This window comes from Vulpes vulpes, chromosome 7 (genome assembly GCF_048418805.1).
Source record: "Vulpes vulpes isolate BD-2025 chromosome 7, VulVul3, whole genome shotgun sequence".
NCBI classification, from domain to species: Eukaryota; Metazoa; Chordata; class Mammalia; order Carnivora; family Canidae; genus Vulpes; species Vulpes vulpes.
In genome coordinates this window covers 102129343-102153974 of record NC_132786.1, presented here as the reverse complement: position 1 = coordinate 102153974, position 24632 = coordinate 102129343, and the positions used below count along the sequence as shown (strand labels likewise).

The following is a 24632-nucleotide window of genomic DNA, read 5'->3' as shown; positions in this document are numbered from 1 at the left end:
GCCTTGTTAGATTGTTAGAGCCTCAGTCTCTTTACGACGTGGGAAATCAGGGATTTCCTTGATTTGTGTAAGTGTTGGTAGAGAGAAGGGGGTCAAAGCCTTTTGGGAGAAATAAGATGAAGAAAATGTACAAATGTACATTCAGGACCTGTAGGTAGTTAGGACAGAAAGTTGCAAGTCTAATATATTTTTGTTTCTTGTATTAGGACTTGACTGTGAAATGTCTGGCTTCAGAAGTACCTGGATGCCTGTGTATGCAGTTGTCCTGATCTTGAGGCAATTGAGTTAGCCAAGTTTCCAGCATCGTTGCCTTCCTTTATTGGTATTAATATGTAGCCGTGTCCATTTAATGTCAATATTGAGTCGTGACATGTAAATAATCATCGTATGGTTTAAAGCTGTGGGGGTAAAGTGAAAATTTTTGCACAGGATTAACCTATACTTGACCTTTAGGGTGTAATAAAAATTACAGCCTGTAATCTTTGTGAAGTCATTTGATGTGGTTACGTTGTTGGTTGTATTTTAAGTGAAATCAGAGATTGAATATAGTGTAGTTAAGAGGGTAGACTCTGGAGCTGGAATTCCCAGAGATAGATACTAATGCTGCTACACATGAGCAGTGTATATTTGGACAGGTCAAACTTACGTTTTTTTTTGTTTTGTTTTGTTTTGTTTTTGAGAGTGAGAGAGCACATACACAGGGGGAGGGGCAGAGGAAGAAGGAGAAGCAGGTTCCCCACTGAGCAGGGAGCTGGATGCAGGGCTTGATTCCAGGACCCCCAGGATCATGACCCAAGCCAAAGGCACTGCTTAACCAACTGAGCTATCCAGGTGCCCGAGTTTTGTTTCCTAATTGATAAAATGCTGACTGTGAAGGATGAAGGAGGTAATAGACATGGTCCTAGGCAGTGTGGCTGCTATGGCAAAATACCACAGACAAGGGGGCTTAAACAATAGACATTTATTTATCATAGTTCTGAGGTTGGGAAGTCGAAGATAAAGGTGCAGTCAGTGCAGTCAGATTCTTTTGGTTCTTGGTAAGAGCCCTGTCTTCCTGACCTGTGGAAAGACACCATCTTGCTCTGGCTCACATGGCCTCTCATCAGCCCTGGTCTCTCTTATCACAAAGATAGTGATCCCGGGGCCCTCAGCTGGCTTAGAAGAAGAAGAGCATGCAACTCTTGATCTTCAGGTTGTGAGTTTGAACCCCATGTTCAGTATAGAGATTAAAAAATTTTTTTTATAAAAAAAGCTAGTAATTTTATGGGGGCTTCATCCTCATGACCTCTTCTAAGCCTGAGTGCTTTTTCCAAAGACCCCACTTCCTAATGCCATCCATCACATTGGAGGTTAGGGCAGCAACATAGGAATTTTGGGAGGTGAGGGGATGTAAGCATTCCATCGGTAACAGTGTTTTCTTGTTTATATTCTTATCTGCTTTCAAACTTTATAGTGAAGAAAAGAACCTACGGTGAAAGACACTTGGTAACACCTAGTAATCTAAAGTTTGAATTGGAAGTAATCTGCATGAAGACACAGTTTATTTCTCTTTCAGATAAGGTGTCTATTTTCCAACTGTGGCTTAGGAGCAATGACCATCCTAATAATAATGTGCACTCTAGTGTGACTAGAATGTGTCTTAGTATATTATTTTGGACTAAAAGGGACTAGCACTTGATGTAGAAAAAGCTGATTGTAGAGGGGGTTAGGAAGTGTACCAGTGGAACCTGGATTATCATGTCAAAACAGAAAGCAGAGGAGCTCTCATAAATTATTGGAGTCATGTTACAAGATGGAGAAGTCAGTATGAAGATGCTTGCACTGATTGGCCAAAGATGCGGTGATTTGAGCATCAAAAGGGATTAATGCAATGAATTGATATGCCCCAAATACCTATGACTCTGAATTTATGATGATACTGAAAAGAAATAATCATTTGGTTATCTTTGGATGGTGCCAGAGCACCAACTCATTATTCTGGGAAGTTTGAAATAACAATATCTTTGAACTCCTGAAAGAAGAGATGGAGATGAGGATTTGTATGAAGCTAATTTATTTTGGATATGACTTTAGGAAGCAAGAGTGGGGAATGGGGAATTAGGAAAAGACAATGTGAAAGGTACTTTACGGAGATTGATAGAAGGAAAATGGACCTTAGAGAAAGGTACAGAACGCCTCACAGCTGAACATGGCATTAGATCTGAAGCTGAACAAGGCATTTATCTCCTGGCTAGTTCTCTTCCCTTGTAAACTGTGGATTGTCTTGAGGGTTTCGTGTCTCCTTTGGTTGCAGGCTCCTCCTAATACTCTTCTGAGGCTTTGGAGAAAGCCCTGAGGTAAAACAGATGCCTAAGGTGTGTGCTTAGTGATGGAAGGAGGCAAGGCCAACCTCATAGCTGTGGATGCCATCAGAGGTGAAAGAGGGATTGTAATAAGGAGCACAAAACCATCTACAGAGGGAAAGAATCCTTTATTCTGTCTTCACTGTATTTACTGAGCTTCACACTTAACTGTATTTACTGAATCTATCCAGATATTTGGCAAGGGAAAGTTGTTCCTTTTTTTTTTTTTTTAAAATAAAGATTTTGTTTATTTATTTGACAGAACGGGGGAGCAGCAAGCAGAGGGAGAAGCAGGCCCCCTACAGAGCAGAGCTATATCCCAGGACCCTGGGATCATAGATGCTTAGCAGACTGAGCCACCCAAGTGCCCCGGGAAAGTTGTTCTTAATGAAAGAACTCAAGCTAAATTAAAAAGATACAGAAGCCATGTTAAAATGATAAAACCACTTTCAATCTTGAATAAAATAATGAATTTAGGCAGTGATCATTGGTGTTTATGGCATCATGGGAAGATAGCTAGAGATACACATCTCCTTGTGGAAGTACAAGACACTTTCTTTTCTTTTATGTTTTTCTTTCTTTCTTTTTTTTAAGTTTCATTTATTTATTCTTTTTTTTTCTTTTTTTCTTTTTAATTTTTTTTTTATTTATGATAGTCACACAGAGAGAGAGAGAGAGGCAGAGACACAGGCAGAGGGAGAAGCAGGCTCCATGCACCGGGAGCCCGATGTGGGATTCGATCCCGGGTCTCCAGGATTGTGCCCTGGGCCAAAGGCAGGCGCCAAACCGCTGCGCCACCCAGGGATCCCCATTTATTTATTCTTTATACCCAATGTAGGATTTGAACTCAGGACCCCGAGTTCAAGAGTTGAATGCTCCTCTGACTGAGCCAGCCAGGCACCCCAGTACAAGACACTTCTTGTAGTACATTATTGTCTCTTCCCAAACAAGTGGCAACAACAAAAAGCAAATTGAAACTTCAGATCTAATTACAGAGGGGACAGAGGAGAATATTAAGCACCATCATGGGGGCTGTAATTAGCAAAATCCAGTCAGTGAGAAATTATAGGACAAATGACAGGTTTGCAGTCCCTCTCCCCCCATAAGCTGCAAGGAAAGAAACAGTGGGAAACATTGTGGATTGTGGGACTCGAATCCTAATCAACCAAATGCAATATATGGCTCTTTTGAGATACTGATTGAACAAACGGAATTTTTTTTTTATTTTTTTTATTTAAGAACAACTGTGACTAAGTATTTAATATGAAGTTTTTCTTCATTTTTAAGGACTGATGATAGTATTTTGCCTACTTAAAATCCATTTTTTAAAAAGATTTTATTCGGTCATGAAACACACGAAGAGAGGCAGAGATATAGGCAGAGGGAGAAGCAGGCTCCTTGCTGAGCAGAGAGCCTGATACAGGACTTGATCCCAAGACCCCAGTATCATGACCAGAGCCGAGAGCAGATGTTCAGCCACTGAGCCACCCAGGTGCCCCTAAAATCGATTTTAAAAGAGATATGAATATTCACAAATAAAAGGTATAAGTGACAAATTTGGAGTGATGAGTACATTCTAGGAGGCAGGCATTTGGCGTGGGAGAGAAGCATGGGTAGCTTCAGTTGTCTTGTTCTGATTATTTGGGCAGGTGGATTCATAGATGTGTAATATTTTTTATAAAGCATAAAAGACCTAGCATATCAAATTCAACATAGTAAACAATTTATTGAAAATGACACAAAAGGGATACAATGGATAAAATCCAGAATGAGTTATCATGCAGGGCTTGTGACCTATCCACAAATAAATGGCAAGAAGAATGTAGATCTAAGATATAACTCCACACGTGTGCATCTTGAGTTTTGTTTTGTTTTGTTTTTTTTAATTTAGGCTCTGTGCCCAGTGTAGGGCTTGAATTCACAGACTCAGGGTCACAAGTAACATGCTCTAGGGACTGAGCCAGCTAGGTGCTCCTCCTCAGGATCTTGATAGGAATAAACAAACTATATGAATATATTAAATAATTGGAAATAGAGTGGATATCTGATATCAAGGAATTTCTGTAAATCACTTTGAGGAGCAGTGATGGTTTATTTTATTATTTTTTTAAAGATTTTATTCATTTATTCATGCTATAGAGAAGGCAGAGTCCTAGGTAGAGGGAGAAGCAGGCTTCCCACAGGAAGCCCAATGCAGGACTCGATCCCAGCACCCTAGGATCATAGCATGAGCCAAAGGCAGACCAACCACTGAGCCACCAAGGTGCCCACAATGATGTTTTTTAAGTTTCTGTTTCTATTTTGAGAGAGCACTCAGGGTGGTGGTGGTGGGGTGGGTGGAGGAGGGGGAGAGAGAGGGAATCTTAAGCAGGCTCAATGGCAGGCTTGAGCCTAATATGAGGCTCCATCCCAGGACCATGAGATGATGTCCTGAGCTGAAATGAAAAGTTAGTTACCCAACTGACTGAGCCATCCAGGTGCCCTATAAGCAAAAGTCCTTTTAAAGCTGTTTACTAATGTACTTGAGCATGACAAGCCATGTAAGTGGAACTTCTTGGTACTGGTGTGAGTATAGATAAACCAGGTAAGGTGATCATACTTAATAATTGAACCTGGTATGGGCATATGGAAGTTGATTTTTTTAGTTTGGTGTCAATTTGAATAAAATTAGTTGAAATTTGGGACATCTGGGTGGCTCAGCAGTTGAGTGTCTGCCTTTGGCCCAGGGCGTGATCCTGGAATCCTGGGATCAAGTCCCACATCAGGCTCCCTGCATGGAGCCTGCTTCTCCCTCTGCCTATGTCTCTGCCTCTCTCTCTGTGTGTCTCTCATGAATAAATAAATAAAATCTTAAAAAAAAAATTAGTTGAAATTCGTTCCAGGAATTACTAAAGATCTTAAAGATAACCTTTGGAGTCTACATGAGTTTCTTTTTTCTTTTTTTTTTTTTTAGATTTTATTTATTTATTCATAGAGACGCAGAGAGAGAGAGAGAGAGACACAGGCAGAGGGAGAAGCAGGCACTATGCAGAGAGCCCGACGTGGGACTCGATCCAGGGTCTCCAGGATCATGCCCTGGGCTGCAGGTGGCGCTAAACCGCTCTGCCACCAGCGCTGCCCCCTACATGAGTTTCTATTGCATCTTTATTCCATAATTAAACTTGCTTCTAGCAGATTGTATTGAAGTCTCATTATAACTAATATTTCAAGCACAATAAGCATTTTTGAAGATTTTTATCTATTACCCTAAATACTTAGTAAATTTTACCCCATTTTTCCTTGTGGAGGGAAACTTTTAAATTCTTTATGATTAAATAAACTATGTTGAAGTTTTTTTTTTTAATGTAATGAATTAATTAAATCATTATTTTTCTGGTTTTTGTCATACATAAATGTAGTGGTGGTTGTTCTCACTTTTCCTGTGAGCTGTAAGAGAATCTTTGGGATGGGCAGCCCTGGTGGCTTAGCAGTTTAGTGCCGCGTTCGGCTCAGGGCGTGATCCTGGAGACCCAGGATCGAGTCCCATGTCGGGCTCCCTGCATGGGAGTCTGCTTCTCCCTCTGCCTGTGTTTCTGCCTCTCTCTCTGTCTCTCTCATGAATGAATAAATAAAATCTTAAAAAAAAAAAAAGAAAGAAAATATTTGGGAATATTTGTAGTTTCTGATAGTTTAGATCTTGTGTTTTTCTTCCCCAGGAATAGATAACAAATTTTATTTTTTTATTTTTTAGATGATAACAAATTTTAATTTAACTATCATTTGAATGCTTCTCAAATGCTAAGCGCTGTTCCACGTTCTGAACACAACAGAGAATGAGATGGCCCAATTAATTAGTTGCTATTCTAAGGCATGTATATCCTGTGACTTAGGTGTGCTTCAGGAGGAGGTAGGACACCAACACACTTTGCAGCTGGTTAAACTGAACTTGAGTGATTAGGTAATCATATGGTAGAAACATATCCATATCTATTTTCTTGACTCTTAACAATTTAGAATTAAACATAAATAGAACCTAATTTTAAAAGCTGAGATTGAAGATCAGTAAAGCAGGTGATAATCCTTTTTTCTTTTTTTAAATAAAATGAACTTGATTTACTTGTATTATTTTTTAAATAGAATTTAAACTTGTTTTATTTGTTTAAAGTAATCTCTGGACACAATGTGGGGCTCAAACTCATGACCTTGAGATCAAGAGTCACTCGCTGCCACCTGAGCCAGCCAGGCACCCCTGGATTTACTTACATTGTTAGGGAAAAATCTAAAAACAGCCATTTAAGGGGAATAATTATTTGTGTTGGCAAAATATGGCTAATAGATTACTTCTAATGTACAAAAAATGGTATTCTATTTAAAGAATTTCTTGGGAACCCTGTGAAATGGTATTTATTTTTGCGATAAGAATAAACATCTGCCAGTTGACCTAAACTCTGTATGCACACTTATATATATACTTCTGGGGAACAGTTTTGATAATGTATATACCTAGGAAAAAAGTCCAGTGGGAATGAATATTTAGTTTCTTAACACTGCTCTGCTAATTCTTACTGATAGGTGCTTGAATAAAACTTAGTACTTTCAGGGGCAACTGAGTGGCTCTGTCAGTTAAGTCTCTGCCTTCGGCTGAGGTCATGATCCCAGGGTCCTGGGATTGAGCCCCATGGTGGGCACCCTGCTCAGCGGGGAACCTGCTTCTCCCTCTCCTTTTGCTCTACAGCATTTCCTGCCTCTGCTCTGCTCTCTCTCCCTCTCAAATCTTAAAAAAACCCAACAACTTAGTACTTGCATGTGTGTAGTAAATCTTATTTCCTTGGTTACTGAGGGTAAATATTACACAATATTGAGTAACTTTTCTGTTAGCTGAAGCAATATATAGTACTTGTGTAATCTGCGTATTAGACATCCTAGCAGACTGTGTATATATATGTGTGTGTACGGGCATACACGCACATACACACACACACACACACACACACACACACACACACACACACACGTTTTCAATTTGGGCGTGGCGCTTATTGTGGGACCCAAACTCATGACCCGGAGACGCTGAGATCAAGAGTCTGATGCCTAACTGAGCCACCCAGATGCCCCAGTAGAGTATATTTATAAAGGTTTTTATGGGAAATATAGTTTATCCTAAAGCAAAAATACAGGGATGCCTGGGTAGCTCGGTTGAGCGTCTGCCGTTGACTCAGGTTGTGATCCTGGAGTCCTGGGATCAAATCCCACATCGGCTTCCCTGCATGGAGCCTGCTTTTCTCTCTGCCTATGTCTCTGCCTCCCTCTCTCTCTCTGTCTCTCATGAATAAATAAATAAAAATCTTAATACTGTATTTTTGCTTTTTTTTAATGTGTCCTGCAGCTTTAACAATTGTTAGAACATAAGTTATTTTCAAACAAATCTCAGACTTAGCATTTCATGTGTAAATTCTGAGGCTGAGGTGGTGGTTGAAATTTTTTTCCCCTTAAATTGACATTCTTACCATCTCTTGGGTGTATTTCCCTGATGATTGTGCTTTGTTTTACTGTCCCATAAAAATAATGTAAAGCTATTTTTTCCTTACTCCTCAAGTTTGTGATTACAAACAGGATGTACTTGAGTTTAGTTAATCTACATGTTCTTTATAGTTCCCTGAAGGATAGGCAGTATCTAGCATTTATTTGTTCTCATGTATTCAGGGGAATACAAGAGACAAAGGACTAGGTTATGAATGTGGTTTAAGTTGTGTTTTGCTGTGGTACTTCAAAATGCATGGATTATTTGACCAGGAAAGGGAAACTTCTAATTTTAGAAGTTAAGCAATTTAATTATTTCACTTGATATGCTAAGCCCAGTTACTAATCTTTTTTTTAAAAATAGCTAGTTGACTATAAATTCCTTTCCCTTCTAAGGGGGTGATTTTGTGTGTGGCACCTGTATTACAATTTCACATAATTAATGTCTTTAGCTCCCTTTCTCCCTCTGATAGTGTTGAAGGGGTAGAAGAAAAGTAGATAGATACATTAAATACTGTATATAATTGTTACTTTGTAGCCTGTGTGTGTGTGTATGCATTTGAACTAAGGTTGGAATTTTTTTTGAGGGTATTGAGATATGAAAGCTTAATGAATCAGAGTGGTTTATAATTACACATCACTGAGTTAGGCAATATCCAAACAATTTATACACATAGATTTAATACCAAAGAGTTTAATGTATGACACAAAGATGCATACATAAGATGCTGAGACATTTACAATTTATCAGGTGCCAATAAAATATCAAAGTAATGAAGTGTTTTGTATATATAACATGTGAATACAAAGAATGCTGAATAACTTTACCTGCTCAAACTTGCTGTTAAAGAGACAAATTGACAGCATTTTTGATCAGTAAAGAGAGGATGCGCATTTCCAAATGCCAGCCAGAATTATTTAATTGGAAAGGTTTTAGGCCTAACAAAAATTCCATACACTTAATGAAAGCAGAAATCTTACATATCATATTTTTGAGGATCTCTTCTATAACTCGTGTTAGAAAATTCAAACTTTATTTTTTAAGTCTTTATTTTAATTTAAATTAGTTTATATACAGTGTTAGTAAGGTCGGTCAGGGATTTTTAATGATATCTGGACCATAGAGTCCCTTGGTAGCCTGAAACTTAAGGACCTCATAGAATGTTTTTCAATGCATAACATAAAATACATAGGATTATAAAGGAAATCAATTATTTTGAAATACAGTTAGCAAAATATTAAAACTCATAGTGAGTATATACTTAACATAATAAGTTCTGGCAACACATCTAAATTTAACAGCAGTGGGTGTAGATTGTAAAAATCTGCATCAAGTTAATATGATATGAATGTCTAATGTATATATATATTTTTTGTCTAATGTATAGTAATGTCAAAATTATGAGTGTGATTCTACTGTGGCTTAATGCCAACATTCACAATTAAAGGAGGTACTAAATTTCAATTAGGGGATAGTGAAAATAAATAGGATTTTTATCCCTACCCATCTAGGTTCCTTGAATCTATCTGTGGACCCCTTGACTATGATCTCAAATTAAGAACATCTGTAGTTTGGCTTTGTTTGTGTCTATGTATGCTTAATTTAAGGCTTGAGGGTTTGAATTTAGTATATAGTCACCATACAAAATGTTTCTCAAATATTATAATTTTTAAAAGCCAAATTTAGGGGGTCTTGGCTGGCTCAGTGGTAGAGCATGTAACTCTTGATCTTGCGTTGTAAGTTTGAGTCTCATATTGGGTGTAAAGATTACTTTTAAAATCTTTTTTGTTTTTTAAGGATTTTACTTATTTGTTATGGGAGACACAGAGAGAGAGAGAGGCAGAGAGAAGCAGGCTCTCTGTGGGGAACCCGATGTGGGACTTGATCCTAAGATGCCCCTGAGGATAAGCCAAAGGCAGATGCTCAACCACTGAGCCACCTGGGCATTCCTACTTTAAAAACCTTTAGGAAAAATAAAACAAAAAACAAAAGAAAAAAATTATAATTTTATTGGCTTTAAAATAAGCTATTATCATCCAATGATGCTGGATCTCCAGATGGTCTTAAAATGGCCCTGTGATCAGTGTGGTCTCCTTTTTCTTTTTTGGGCTGCATTTTCTTATTATACATTGGCTTGTAGTTAATAAAAATAGGTTAAGTAACTTCAAAGCATCCATGTTGATGATTTCATGTCTTTTGGTTTGATATTTTTTTTTTCTTTTATAAAACATTTTAATTCTTCTGCAGGATCCGGAAACTTCAGATACGGAATATCCCGCCTCATTTACAGTGGGAGGTAAGAATTTCTATATTTAAAGTTAAGATCTCTGTATCTAAACTTACTTTTGTTAATTTTTTCAAGTGTTTTTCTCCTTCCCTCCACTCTGGGCTGTGCTAGAACACAAAATTCCTGTCCAGTGTCTGTCTTGCTGTGGGCTTTTCTTTGCAGGGGCATAGTATCTCTTAAAAATCTGCTCTTTAATATCCTTTAACTGAGTAATTTCCCTCATTCAGTCTCATCCTAACAGAATCTTGTTTGAGATCTTCCTCATGAATTCACCGGTTACATTTAAATATGAAGTTTCTCCTTGGCACATTTTTTAAAGACACATACTTGGTACTTAAGCTGTATTTTAAAATGTTAACTCTGCTTTCTTTTGCTCGGATGGTGGCACTGTAGTAACTGTGTATAAACAAACTACTTAGCACAATTGAATAGTCCTTGCCAATAAATTCCAAAGCATAATAACGATGTCATGGTGAGATTTTGAGACACCAGTAATCGAAGAGATTTTTTTTTTTTTAATGTCGATTCTTCCTAATGCTGGAACCTAAAAATTCTGAAAACCTACCTTGGAGAGGTGATACAGAGAAATCTGCTTAGCTTTTATGTATTTTTAATGTAAAAATCAGGAGTACTAGTTTGGTGTGTTTCACATTAGTCTTCTGAAATGACATTTGGTGAGTCAGACATTAAACCCAAAACCTTCACCAAAATGCAAAGTATGGTTGAAAGGTTTCTTTGGTGGTTCATAAAGGCAGGTTGGTCCAAGGTGTGATTCTCCCAAGGTCCCAGTTGATAATAAATCATTTATGTTTGTAATATTCTATAGAGTGCTTATTTTCAGAACAATGTTACTGAGTTTAATCTTTGCTGGAGTTGTTTCTTTGATATATGCTAAATATTTTCCAAGTTATGTATAAAAAGTATATTTTTGTAGGTGGAAACAGTGGCTTTTAAGATTACACCTAATGCATTTTCCTGTTTTAGATTAATACTCGTTTAGGAGATTCGGTAGCTTGGAGGATGGGCACCTAAATGAAGTGTTGTGGTAATTATGGTTACTGATTTGATTCCTCTATTTTATTGATTGATTGGTCAGTCCCCCTATTTTAACATGGGCCATGTTAAACATGATTTTCTATTTGAGAACTAAATCTAGTATAATGTGGCTTTCAGTGAAATAGTCAAATTATAGGAGCCAATTTTAAGATTTTAAGTGAATTATAGGAGTGCTAGCATATCAGCTACAGTGGCAGTTCTCTTTTAATTCATTCATAGTATCTCTTCAAATTCAGATTGCTTTGGCTTCTGAAGCATTTACTTTATTGTATTTTTGGTGGCTTCTCAAGTTTTTAGTTCACTGTTATTCTTTTTCATTCTGTATAAAATTTAATTTATGATAATAAACATTTATTTGCCATCTCCAACTTTTTCTTAACTTTTATATTTCATTTTACCCTCCTCTTAATCCTTTCATGTATAGTGAAGTTGGAGACATTATCTCTGTTTTCAAATGGGCAAATATGGGCACACAAGATTGAAAGAATTAAATACTTAATTGTAAGATGCTTGGAGCTAGACTTTGCAACTCTTGACCTTTGACCTTAATTTTAAAAAATATTTGAAATACTGATTAAAAAATTACTGAGGGCTTATCAGGAGTAAAATGAGCTATTGGGATATTTCCTTTACATGAAGACTTGAATGAACACCATCTGTCACTTCCTTTTTGAGATGAGTCATTATGTATAATGTTTTATTTGTACACACTGAGTATGCTGGCTGTCTTGTGCCAAAGCCTTATAGACAGTGATAATTTTGGATTTAAAGGTCCAGATTGCCTTTATAATGGAGGGATTAAACTTTGACTCCACTCATTAGTCTTAGATTTACTGACAATGGAATGGAAACATTTGTACCTCCTTATTTGATGCTGTGAGGAAATAAACAGAAACATGGGTGAAATATTCTTATCTAAAAGAGATTTGACTGGATTCAATTTGTCTAATTTTGAATCACCAAAAATATAGAGGATAGAGGCACAACTTGAAGTGATGCTGTGAAGAAACAGCTAGTTGAGTCCAAAATGAGACATCCCACAGGGCAAATGAAACTGTTGTAAGAGTAAAAAAATGGCCTTTTAAGGGAAAAGAACTGTTATGGAATAAGACTTAAAAGGATAACAAACAAGTATATCCTACAGTAAGTTATTTGTGAGTCATGTAAATAGTCCTTTGAAGCAGCATGAAGTATCTAGAAAAGCCTGAGGTTTTTTTGTAGGTGGCTTTTGGGGTCAGACTTGGCATTGTATGCCAGCTCTACTACTTTCTAGTTGTGTGATCTCTGAGCAGGCTTTAAAATTTTTCTGGAAAAACTTTTTTTTTTTTTTTTCTGAGCCTCATTTTCTCCATTTCTAACATGGTGATGATGACCACAGCCATCCCACTGGGTTGCTGTGAACATTAATAGGATGATGTATGCTAAAGCCCTTAAACAGTGCTTGGTACATAGAAGCACACACTACATTTTAGCTAGGACATGAACCGCAAATTCACCTCCTCTTGGCAACCTTAAGTTCTGGTACTTGTCTCCGTCAGATCCAACCTAGAGTCCAGAAAAGTTAGGTATTTCACCAGGGGAAGTTGAGTGTAAAGGATTACATAGATGTTGGAGTACTGAAAGAGCAGAAAGGGAATCCAGAGGTGGTGACTGCAGAGAATAGCTGCCACTCTGGAGTCCAGTGAAGAGGTTGAGATGATGAGCTCTTTAACACTTGAAGGGAGAGCCGTGAGTCGTTGAAACTCTAAGGGTTGTGGCTGGTGCTTGGGATGTGAGGGATAAGGAAGGTGATGAGGCTGGTTCTAGGAGTGCCCGTGGCACAGCTAGAGACTGAAACATACTGCTGATTGGAACAGCTGATAGGGAACAGGGAAATAGCCTGTCCTGTCTCCTCATTCCTGCCTTCCAGTCTCTGAAACTAACGGAATTGTGGGCAAAAAGAGTAATAGAGAGTGCAGAGTCCTAGACTCAGCATTAAAAAGTTGAAAGGTAGATCTAGAACCTAGAGCTTAATATTCACTCAGGTGTTTTTGATCATGACCTCAGTCTAAGGCAGATGCTTAACCGACTGAGCCACCCAGGTATCCCTTCAGTCAGAGTTCTAACCCAGAAGTGAGAATTCCTCCCCTGTTCTGCCAGTACTTTTGTAAGCCATTTTCTGTGAGGCCGCTGGAGAGGTGACCTGGGACCATGGCAGGAACACTGGATGTGATGCTCTTTGGCAAATTATTGGATCTGTAGCTGGATTGTTAGTTACTTCATTCCACTATGATATTTTTTGTTTTATATTTGTATTCATGTATTGTTTATGTTTTCTTTATATTGCCATATACAGAATGATCAGAAGGGGATTCCTTTCAGGTTCTCTCTGTGGTATGTCATGTATGCTGGGTGTGCCAAGCAGGGGTTAAATGGTTTCTAGCTGTGTAGTTTTGGACAATGATAATGCACTTAGGGACACTGGAATGGCCACCTGTTTCACTACTTAAGTGTTTGTTTTTGGCAGATAAAAACATGAGGAAACCAACTTTTGAAGGACCTGCTGCTAGGGAATTAGGTAATTTTGTTTTCCTCTCAGTATGTGGAATGTAGAAGGAGAATAGAAGAAATTATTGCTTTTCTACCTTACATTCCCTTGCCTGAAATACTTGAAGAGCAGATCTTTGGTGTGACCAGAATGATGGAAGGACCACATCTATAAATAGTCCTGATGGCTAGCAGACCTAGGTCCTCAGACACCCTGAAGGAGATGAACTATGTGTGCTAAGGATTTGAGGGGACACCTTCTTGGATAAACAACAGAGATGGGGGAGTGATAGAGTCCCAGAAGTACACTTCACTTTAAACACCTTTGAGAACATGGTTTCTTCTTACTCAGTGTCTTAGATGAGCCCCATTTCCTAAATTTAAGGAATGTCTTTATTTAACAAATAAATTGCCAAGGCCTTAGGAAAGGACTTGCCAAAGAGTTTTTCCTAATCTCATTGTCTTACTATTGCTCTCTAATGTAAATAAGCAGAATTCCTAATAAGTACTCATAGAATGCCAAAAGGAGTACTTTCTCTGAAAGAAATGTAAGACTCATTAATTATGTAAATGAAATGTTGTAAAGGGTGAGTTAGGTTCTTATTTTGGGGTTGGACAATAACAGTAGGATGATGTTTCCCAGAATTCACTGTCTGGGAGGAATAGTCTAAGCTAGTCAGTCATCTTCAGCTGAGGTGTTCTATATGACAAGGCTCTGACATTGCCCATGACTGAAGCCACCATATTATTTTTATTATTTTTTAAAGATTTTATTTATGAGAGAGTTGAGAGAGAGAATGCGTGAGCACACAAGCTGGTGGGTGGGGTGTGGGGCAGAGGGAGAGGGACAAGCAGACTCTTGCTGAGCAGGGAGCCCAATGTGGGGCTCCATCCCAGGACCCTGAAATCATGACCTGAGCTGAAGATAGATGTTTAACTGACTGAGCCACCCAGGTGCCCTGCCACTATGTTTTATAAGACAAAGATCTGAATATGCGGTTTGACAAATATTTAAGAGGATTGCATACTTTAATATCACAGTCTTGGTAGAAAATCCAGAATGTATATTGGCTTTACCTCAAGGATTGGGTATACAGTTTTTCTTGGACTTAACTGAGCTGGGAAAACAAGTCTCTTGGGAAGAAACTCTGGAGAGATTTCCACAGTGTTAAGATCTGTTTTTGCCATGTGTGTAGTAGAGGAAGCAGAAGCTGTATTATGGGCTAAATGTAGGAGGGTAAAGGGAGTTTCTTTCTTTTTTTTTCCCCCCAAGATTTTATTTATTTACTTAGTGAGAGAGAGCAAGCATGAGCAGGGGAGAGGGGCAGAGGGAGAAGTAGACTCCTCGTTGAGCAGGGAGCCTGACATAGGGCCTGATCCCAGAATGCCTGGACCATGACTTGAGCTGAAGGCAGACACTCAACCTACTGAGCTACCTAGGAGCCCCAGGGAGTTTCTTTATAACTAAAGTATTCTGCATTTGCATCCAGCCTTCTGACAAATAGAAGTTGGTTTCTGGTTCTTGACATGGAAAGCGAGTCACTAGTGTACTAAAATGAAAAAAAAGCTCTAAGTTATAAAGTACAACATAAAGTACTGCTTGGTTTTCTTCTCAGAGCAGAGTTGCCTTAATGATTTTTTTTTTCTTTTAAAGATTTATCCATTTTACAGAGAGAGCGAGAGAGAGTGCACATGTGCTCATGCACACAAGCAGGCAAGTTAGGGGAAGGGCAGAGGGCAAGACTCTTCAAGTGGACTCCCCACTGAGCTTGGAGCCTGACCTGTGGCTCAGTCTCATGCCCCATGAGATCACAGTCTGAGCCAAAACCAAGATTTGGACTCAGCTGCTCCTTAATGATTTCTTTTAAAGGTCTTTAGGTGCTTCCAAATGTACTTGAAGCAATTTTTGGAGGTATATCTCGTAGGAAATCTTAGGAGGCTCTTCTTTTGTGGGACCTTAGTGCTGCCTTAAAAGAATGCTGTATTTAGTGTTTGGCTAATTTGTTTTGAACCTAGCTCCTAGTAGTCTGCTTGAAGAAAGTTGACTTGTAGGGTATAGGGAATGTTAGAATTTTCTTGGCTTCCTTCATGATTAAAAGAAATTTATTCCTTTGTAGTTTGGTGCTGGGGAGTGTTGTTAATGGTAAGACATAGTAGGGGGTGGTAACAGAACTTCTCTATAAATTACATTCGTGTTAGTTATGTCCACTGTCTGATAGAAGGGCTAAAGCTTTTGAGATGCCCCCATTTCAGACCACAATGAAAAACCTGTAATAAATAAGGTAGAAGCCTCAGAAAATGGGTATTTTGTGAGATGAGGTAGGTACTTACAATGGGGAAATTATCCAGATTGCACTTAGAAGAATGCTTAATGGAGGCAAGTTGTAGAGGTCAAAAATATCTTTTTTTTTTTTTTAAAGATTTTATTTATTTATTCATGAGAGAGAGAGAGAGAGAGAGAGGCAGAGACACAGGCAGAGGGAGCAGCAGGCTCCATGCAGGGAGCCCGATGTGGGACTAGATCCTGGGACTCCAGGATCATGCCCTGGGCTGAAGGCGGCGCTAAACCGCTGAGCCACCCGGGCTGCCCAAGGTCAAAAATATCATTAATATTAGTCTCATAAAGTTGGTAACACCTTATGTCTGTTACTTTCTTTCCATATGGACTTTGAATATAATAAGAAGGATTGATTATAGGCTGTACTACTAGTAAGTAGAAATAGCAATATTATTATACTAGATTCTGGCAGAAGGGAAACCAAAGGAGTCTTTATTTAGAAAGAAATAAGGAGCTAAGCATGAAAGTAGTGATGCCATGTTATCTAGTCTGGGAGGGGGAGAATGAAACTATAGCGTACTTATCAAAGTAGGTGAAAGGAGAGCCCTCATAGTCTTGGATGATATGTGCTGAGAATTAGAAGACTGCCTTGGAGAGTTGGGGGGAGGTTGGATGACCTCCTAGTAAAGAGATTTAGGCCAGGGCCATGGAGTCAGTTAGGTGAAGTCCCTGGTGGATGTGTTCAGTGGCAGGAACTGTCACTTGTCTTCATCTGTCCAAGTGCTGATTACTCTTCAGTGCTCTGGTCAGATGCTGTTTGGCCCATGGTGAATACATGAATTAATGATGAACAGAAATTGGTTGAGACCAAACCATTTGAGTATAATTGACAGCGAAAAGCTAACAATATGAGGTACTCAATCAAACAGAAAAAGACATCTCTAGACACCGTGGGGTTGACATGAACCATGAACTGAATGAGAAGTCACAGGAGGCATTGATGTTGAATATTTCAAATAACCCATTTAAAGGTTGGCTTTTACAGTAGATATCGTGCAGTTGTATATAAAGTTGTAGCAGATAAACAGTGTTCTTGGTAGGTGATTTTCTGACTTTTCAAAGGACACTGTGTGGCAGGAGCCTAGTGTATGAATATAAATGTAGGGCTGTTCAAAGCTAGCCTAGGACCTTGTCTGCAGGATCCCTCTTTGGCCCCTGGAAGGGTTTTGTGGGACTCTTTGAAAATCACAATGATATCAGTGAATTTTAGTGTGAACAGTGGTTAGAGCTAGGTGTTCTCTGCCAGATAATCTGAAGGACTGTAGCAGGCAAATTGAGAAGACCATTGATATAGATAGGTGATCTTTCTTTACCATGGCCTTACTCTGAGCACTGGCCCATAAATAGCTGACACTTAGTGACTTATGTGTTAGGTGCTGAATTAACCCGTTTTATCTTAACAACAGTCCCATGTCCCCACTTTACAGATGAGGCAGCTGAGGTACAGAGAGGTGAAGTAACTTGCCCAGGGTCACACAACTGGAAAGTGGTAGAGTTTCTGTTCTTAATCAGGTTACTCAAATAGAAAACCTTCCCCAAAAGGTAAGTTTCTCTTTCTTATAATTATCATCATTTAATTACTTTCAACATGCCCCTAAAAGTTTGACAGAGAATCCAATAGAAAAAGGATTCTCCACAGATCTGGAGGAAATACATGATTATGAGTGATGAATGAGGTTGAACAGATTATTTGGGTAAGTTTTGGTAAACCCTTCCTTGTAGAGTACTGTGGACAGTGTTGATCTTTATGCATCATTGCTCTGGGATGAGTCAACTTGGCCTCATTAGAAATGATTTGATGGAAGACGTACTGGGGAATGAATATCAGAGTTACCCTATTACCTGCATAGGAATGGTATATGAGGCAAGTATTTCTGGTCCCAAGCTACTACCTCCAGTGTCCTTGCACCATGATGCCTGGACCTATGTCCTGTGCTTCTGTAGTTTTTCTGAGATGGTTATCTCAAAGTTCTCCAGGCTCCTTATTTAAACCTTTTATTACAAAAAATAACATAAAAATAGGCTAATATAATGATACCCAGTTTCAACCATTATTAATATATGGTGAGCCAATCTTGTTTTGTTTATAGGTCTACTCTCTTACGTTTTTCCAGATTATTTTGAATCCTAGACATCCTGTCATTTTATTTAGTAAATACCTGCAATATGTGTATCTCTAAAAGATACTGTCTCTGTATTCGTTTGCTAGGGCTGCTGTAACAAAATACCTCAGAGTGGCTTAAACAACATACTTTTAAATCTCATAGTTCTGGAGGCTAGAAGTCTGCTAACAAGTTATTAATGCATTTGTATTCTTCTGAGGGCTGTGAGGGAAGCATCTGTTCAAGACTTTTTTTTTTTTTTTTTTTTAAGAAAAGACTTTTCTGATAGTTTCCTGGCTTGTGGCAATGAAATGCCATTCTTAATGTGCTATTCTTGCTGTGTGTATGTCTGTGTCCAAATTTCTTCTTTTTATAAGGATACCAGTTCAGTCTTATTAGGATCCACCCTAATGACCCCCTCCCCCCCCCCTTTTTTTTTTCTTTTGAGTAAGCTGTATACCCAATGTGGGGTTTGAACTCAGGACGCTGAGATCAAAAGTCACACACTCTAAACACTCTACTGACTGAGGCATCTAGGTGCCCCTTAATGACCTCATTTTAACTTGATCTCTGTAAAGACCTGATCTCCAAATGTGGTTATAATCCGTGGTACTGGGAGTTAAGACTTCATCATATGAATTTTGAGGATTCCTATTTCAACCCATAACAGTCTCTTTTAAAAATTCACCGCTGGGTGGCTTAGTTGGTTAAGTGTCCGACTCTTGATCTCAGTTTAGGTCTTTACTTCAGGATCGTGAGTTCAAGTCCTGCATTGGGCACCATCCTGGGTGTGGAGCCTACTTAAAAAAAATTCACGTAGTAAATTTATAGTAACTCTAATCCATTTATATTTCCTTGATTATCTCAATGTATAAAAGGTTTTGTTAAAATTAGGAACTAAGCAAGATCTTTTTTAAGACATTTAACCCTTTTTTTTAACCCCCAGCCCCTTTTTTTGGTGCCGTGTATTTGTTGAAGTTGGTTTGTTCTGTAGAATGTTCAGCATTTTTATTTTGCTGAACTACATCCATCTATGATCCCCTAACATGTTCCTGTGACCCTGTGGACTTGGATTAGATGTAAGTTGAGTGTTTTGTTTGCTTAGACAAAACAAAGTAATGAGTGGTTATGCATTCTTTCATTAGGAGGTACATAATGTCTATCTCTATGATGTGACGTGCCATTGATCATTGCAGGTTTGTAATTGTGTGGTCGTAGGATAGTAATATTTTAATTCTACAATTTCTTCATTTATTAATTGGAATACATTTGTAAACTTGTTCTTATAAGTTATTTGATCACCCTGAGGTAAAATCTGCATAAGAGAGACAGGAAAAGTGCTTAATCTTTCATTTTCTACTTATAAATATGGGTACCTTGGCATCCTACTGAGGGTCTTGTTTTTACCAATGAGTTTTTATTTGTGTAATTAGAAGTCATGGATTTAAACATATTTGGGTTTCAAAATTATTAGAATCATTCATATTAATAATCAACTTATTCTAATCCTGAGAGACTTGTGAAAACTTCAAGACCGTGCCAGTGTCCTTTTTTTTTTTTTTTTGTGCCAGTGTCCTTTTGATGCTGTCTCAGCAGTTGAGATTTTGGGGTTCCAGAAGTCCCAGGTTCATCTTGTATGTTTTCTACTCCAAGGACTGGAATCAGCTCTCAGGAGCTTGGTTCCTTGGGAAATGGGGTTGAGAGATCACAGAATGATCATGCCCCTCTTGGGACCAATTCCATTGGCTTTTCTTTTCTTGGTTGTTCATTTTGTTTGCTACATTTATGTCCTCAGTTCCTCTCCCTAAAGATTTTAGTTACGGCCACTCTTCTGTGCCCTGGCCTGGCATATGCTTTTCCATTCCTAAATGTGAACATTTCTCTGTTATTTACTCTTTTAGTTTTTCTCTTAGAAATTCCACTTGTTGCTGCCTATTTTTTGCTTCTGGCTTAGAAACAAACGTTGCCTGGAATATTCTTTAAATTTACAGTGTCCAAAACAGAGTTTCTTTCTCTCTCAAATGATTGCTTTCCCACAGAATTTTAATAATGCTTAGGTCAGGTGGGCTCGGCCTTGAGGTCACCCTTGATTCTCTCTCCTGTTTGCTTTTTGGCCACAGGACACTTGTGCTCTCTCCCCCCTGAATCTCCCCCACTCTATGCTTCCTTTGGTGTGTTTTCCTATACCTTTGGCTACCACCCCGTAGAAGCTTCAGTCATACGTCAGCTGTTGTAAGCATCTTACCATGTGTAAAGGGAGAAAACAGAATGTAGGCACAACCACCTTCTGTGGGCTGATCGTGAGGGCTCCTGCTTTGTGTTCTCAAGCTTTAAAACTATCTTTAGAAGTGCCTGAGTACTAATTTTAGGATTCTGTGTTAGTGCCAAGTTGTGAAATTGCTCTTTCAGTTTCTTCATCTGCAAATGAGTATTGTAACTCTTCAGATGAAAACAATTGGTCTTTTCTGTTCAAGTTATATTAAACTACCAACAACCACAAACAGATCGTTCATGGTGGTAAACAGGAAGGTCATGAAGAGAGTCTTTGGTTTCAGTATTATTCACTTGCAGTCCTTGGCAGATCCAAGAAGAAATAATTAGTAAATAAATCTCTTTCATTTGTGTTTCAGGCAGAACTTTTTCTAGAGGATTCCAGTTGCTTCACAGTTCAGATAGGTGATTAGAAATAAGTGTGATCCTATAAATAAAGACTGAGAGGAAAAGAAGTTAACTACTTGGGGTGGGAAATGCAGCAATAGTTAGGTAGGCTTTAAAACTTTATGACCAAACCATCAAATAAGCAAAGTAACTTTTACAAAGCCTATTTAAAAACTAATCTTTTTTTTTTTTTTTTTTGCATGGGATTGATGGATCTTTATGTTCTAAACTCTCAGAAGCTCTCAAAACACCATTGTTGTTTTTGGTGTGAGGTAAGAGGTTTGTTGCCTTGATTAAGAACATTGAGAGAGGGGATCTGTGTCATTATTACTTAGAGCATTTCTTACACCAACTGCATGGTGTCTCTTCCAGTATCATTCTCCCAACTTTTCTTCTCTTTTTTTTTTTTTTTTAAATTTTATTTATTTATTCGTGAGAGACACACACAGAGAGAAGCAGAGACACAGGCAGAGGGAGAAGCAGGCTCCATGCAGGGAGTCTGATGTGGGACCTGATCCCGGGTCTCCAGGATCATACCCTGAGCTGAAGATGGCGCTAAACTGCTGAGCCACCCGGGCTGCCCTCTCCCAACTTTTCAACACCAACAAAATGTCCTACAACTCAATTCAGTTCTGACACTGACTTTGGATTTAGTATCAGGGTCCAATTAAGGGCTCCATCTCATAAGACTGTTCAGACCTCAGATGCCATGTGCAGTGGGATGCTCAGGCTACTCATACTTATGCCTGGGTGTGTATAAATTTGGAGAGTCCCACAGTGGCCTATACCTCCCCTCCCTTCTCCAGCCGATAATTCACTGGAATGGCTCATGGAACTTAAAGCACTTTACTATTACCAACTTATTATAAAAGATACAGCTCAGGGACAGCTAAATAGAAGAAATGCACAGGGCAAGGTAAGGGGAAAGGGTTGCAGTTTCCATGCCCTCTCCAGCTACACCATTCTCTCTACATCTCCATGTGTTCACCAATCCAGAAGCTCTCCGAACTCATTCTTTTTGGGGTTTTATGAAGGCTTCATTACATAGGCACAATTGATTGAATCACTGGCCCTGGTGATTAATTCAATCTCCAGTGCTCTTCCTCTTCTCAGAGTTTGGGGGGTGGGGCTGTAAATTCTAAACCTTTAATCATGCCTTGGTCTCTGTGGTGACTAGCCCCCGTCCTGAAGCTATCAAGGAGCCCACCAAGAGTTGTCTCTTCAGAACAAAAGCATTCCTATCACCCTTAGCATTCAGGAAACTTGAAGGGTTTTGGGAGCTCTGTGTCAGGAACCAGGGACAAAGACCAAATACATATTTCTTATTATGCTGCAGGAGACTGTTGTATTTTCAGTGCCTGGCATCACTTGACACAAAACTTTTTGAAAGATGAATGGTAGACTAGTAAGTCTAATTATAACCATATATTTTATTCAAGAAGGGCATTCAGGTAATGTGAAAGGAAGCATTCATAAACCAAATAGATTACCAGGTAGAGTGATTTGAAAAAAAGAGGTCATTTAACTTAAATACTTTGTCTAGAAGCTCAGATTGAGTGTATTTTAGGGATGAATATGGGAATATGGGACTCTTTTTTTTTTTTAAAGTAGGCTCCATGCCCAACATAGAGCTTGAACTCATGACCTTGTGATAAAGAGTTGCATGCTCTACTGACTGAGCCAGCCAAGTGCCCCTCATTTGGTAGGGAACCAAAATATGGATAAGTTACTGAGTCTGAGAAGACAAAAGAGGGAAATAGACCTAATTTTGAAAAAGAAAATTGATAAAGATTGGTGATCAGGAAAACTTAGAATATATTCTGTTGGGTACAAATAAATTATTAGACAAAAAAGAATCACTCTTAACATCCTTCAAATAAATGAGTATTGAAATCCATTGAAGGTGGCATGTCATTCAGATAAACTTTCTTCCTAGAAAAGGAAATCTTTTAAGACTCAAGCAGGAGAGCATTTGACAAAGGCAGGGTGTAGGAGGTGGAAGAAGAGGTTAGTCTCACGGGCTTTTTTTTGATAATTCTGTCTTGTTCTTGACATTATCCTGCCAGCTCACTTGTTAATAATACAGGACTAAATTTGTTTGAAATTAATGTACACTAAAACTGACCTTTTTCTGGCATTATGGTTCTTTGAATTTTGACATGTATATATTTGTGTGATGCATTTGCAGTCAGGTTATAGTATCATTATGTCATGCCAGAAAGACACTCTAATGATACTCTTGTGTAGTCCTGTTCCCCTCACTTACCCCTAACAACTGATGATTGGTTGATTTATAATAGGGAGCTGTATTATTTTATTTTATTTTATTTTATTTTATTATTTTATTATTTTATTATTTTATTTATTTATTTATTTATTTTATATTTTATTTTATTTTATTTTTTATTTTATTTTATTTTTTATTTTATTTTATTTTTTATTTTATTTTATTTTATTTATTTTATTTTATTTATTTATTTTATTTTATTTATTTTATTTATTTATTTATTTATTTATTTTATATTTTATTTTATTTTTTTATTTTATATTTTATTTTATTTTATTTTATTTTATTTTATTTTATTTATTTTATTTTATTTTATTTTATTTTATTTATTTTATTTTATTATTTTATTTATTTGTTCATGAAACAGAGAGAGAGAGAGAGAGGCAGAGACACAGGCAGAGGGAGAAGCAGGCTCCATGCAGGGAGCCTGATGTGGCACTTGATCCCGGGTCTCCCAGGATCACATCCTGGGCTAAAGGCAGGTACCAAACCGCTGAGCCACCCAGGGATCGCCACAACTAGCGATTTATGTGTAATATGATAAATATGTTTATAAGAAAGTGACAAACTCCAAAAGTGTGCCATTTTTGCTTTCCCACCAGTAATTTATGAGTGATCCAATTGGTCACCATTGTCACCAGCATTTGGTATTATCAGTATTTTTTATTTTAGCTACTCTACTGTATGTGTAGTGGTATCTCATTTGGGCTTTATTTACGTTTTTCTGTTGGGTAATGATGTTGATCGTCTTTTTGTGTACCTAATTACCTTCTGCACATTCTCTTTGAAGTGTCTGGTTAGTCTTGTGCTATTTAATTGGGTTTTCTTACCATTGAGTTTTCAGAGCTCTTCATATATTATGGATACAAATCCTTAGTCAAGTATGTGATGTGCAGATATTTTCTCCTAGTAATTGTCTTTCCATTCTCTCGTGATTGTTTAATCAACAAAAGTTAAACATATTAATTAAGTCAAATTTACTGATTTCACCATTCCCCTTTTATGGATAGTACTTTTGATATCTTTTCTAAAAACTCTTGGCCCAAATCTAGGTTTTAAAGGTTTTCTTCTGGGGTAAATTTTCAGTCTTGAGTTAACTTTGTTATAATATTTAAGGCTTAGGTTATAATATATGAGGTTATGATATATAATATAACTTTTTAATATATATGAGGTTATTTTTTTTATGAGGTTATTTTTTTAACTTAAGTTTAATTTTTTTTTTTTTTTTTAATTTGAGAGAGAGCGTGCATGCACAAGTAGAGGCAGAGGGAGAAGCAGATTCCCCACTGAGCAGGGAGCCCCACGTGGGGCTACAGCCCAGGACTCAGAACATGACTTGAGCTGAAGGCAGACGCTTAACCCACTGAGCTACCCAGGCTCCCTGAGGCTTATTACTTCTTTTGTGTATTAGTTGTCAATTGATCCAACATGATGTGTTGAAAAGACTCTTCTTTCTCCATTGAATTGTCTTTTCATGTTTGTCACAAATTGGCCATATTTGTATGGGTCTATTTCTGGATCATATTTTGTTCC

At 38.0% G+C, this 24632-nt stretch overlaps 1 protein-coding gene across 1 annotated transcript in view; it reads left to right on the top strand.

Annotated features, from left to right (window-relative positions):
* The window catches only part of IGF2BP3 (insulin like growth factor 2 mRNA binding protein 3), a 149940-nt gene that overhangs the window by 39027 nt on the left and 86281 nt on the right, over window positions 1-24632 (top strand). Inside the window, exon 3 of the mRNA XM_072764544.1 lies at window positions 10090-10138. Within this exon, the coding sequence (XP_072620645.1) occupies window positions 10090-10138 (49 nt within the window). The remainder of the gene's footprint in view (window positions 1-10089; window positions 10139-24632) is intronic.